This window comes from Sphaeroforma arctica (assembly GCF_001186125.1).
Source record: "Sphaeroforma arctica JP610 unplaced genomic scaffold supercont1.7346, whole genome shotgun sequence".
NCBI classification, from domain to species: domain Eukaryota; class Ichthyosporea; order Ichthyophonida; genus Sphaeroforma; species Sphaeroforma arctica.
Window position 1 is genome coordinate 1 of NW_014033212.1, and position 1,451 is coordinate 1,451.

At 40.1% G+C, this 1,451-nt stretch overlaps 1 protein-coding gene across 1 annotated transcript; it reads right to left on the reverse strand.

The window, feature by feature from the left end:
* Positions 1-708: 708 nt before the first annotated feature.
* On the reverse strand, positions 709-887 carry SARC_16099 (hypothetical protein; the record flags this gene model as incomplete). The annotated part of the gene is made up of 1 exon (XM_014289789.1): positions 709-887. A coding segment is annotated over one exon (179 nt), but the record flags the coding sequence as incomplete, so codon positions are not given.
* Positions 888-1,451: the final 564 nt, after the last annotated feature.

Here is a 1,451-nt window from a genome sequence, read left to right on the forward strand (position 1 = left end):
GTGCGACCGACAATCTTCACAGAAACTAGACATCTAATCCCGAAAGCAAGTACCGGTGTAGGTGCCCAATACACATGAGATGCATACATACATAGAAGAATCACTCGTTAATTGTCCATGGTGACACACCTTGTCCGAGTATCACCACTTTGATATCGTCAAATGTACACACTCGCGTCCATTCGTAGATCTGGTTGGCAGGGGGGTACACCTTTTTCTTGGCCGCCTTCTCCGCTGCGAGATATGTCTTGAGCTGCAAGATATGAATTAAATATAATCGGCTCAACTTAATCAAACAGAGAAGATGGGTCGTTATTCAGGCGCGTTTCTCGGCCATTTTTTTTCAGCAGTGCGTAGGATCCGGATCGATACGCTGTGGTGAAACGCCGTACATACCGAACTTCCGCCTGATACACAATGCACTAGATACAACGTCCGTCCTATTAGTTTAAACCCTAAACCCTGTCCTATCCGCTTAAATCCTCAACCATATTTTCTCAGTTTAAACTCTAAACCCTGTCCTATCAGTTTAAACTCTAAACCCTTTCTTATCAGTTTAATCCTTGAACCCTGTCCTATCCGTTTAAACCCCAAACCCTATCTTATTCGTTTCAACCCTAAACCCTGTCCTATCAGTTTAAACCCTAAATCCTGACCTATCAGTTTAAACCCTAAACCCTGTCTGGCAACGAACGGCACATCACATACGGTTTTGAAATAACTCTTCTCAAACTCAGCACTCAGTACTCTCAGCCAGGTCTCTCCAATCGCGTCTTCTAGGCAGTCGGTGGTACCGTCCGCTATGGCAACCACTTTGTCGTCTGTTGCTAAGTGTGCGTCTCTGTCCTTGGCGGCCTCGTTCGTGGGTTCCGCATGTTTCGATGCAACTGCTTTAAGTTTGATATAAACGTGTACCCATTTAATCAGCCTATATCACTTGATCGCCGAGTATCAATTAACGGATATAAATTAAACGGGTGACTGTGTACCATTCCCATGACTTCGTATCAACCTAATAGGTATATATCTGTCTGCTACACGCGCCAATCTATAGAAGTAGGTTTTAGAATCGTGTACTTCTATAAACACTAACAATTGAGTGCTCGTGCGTTGTTTGTCGTGTGGGTATGCACAGAGCAATCCGCATGAGCTATCGCTCTATAAACTAAGCTGTTGTCGCATGCGCAGTACGATAGATTTTAGCTAATTGTTTTCTCGAGCAGCTGATTAACACCAATCGTTCGACTTGCGGTACGTGCACTGCAATACAATTTGCTCAATTTGATAAGCACAAACAGACATTTCTATATATTATATATATATATATATATATATATATATATATATTCATATATATATATATATATATATAATACTTGTATATGTGTATATATATTTATATTTATATATATACATATATATATATAATTATATATGTGCATATTTATAAT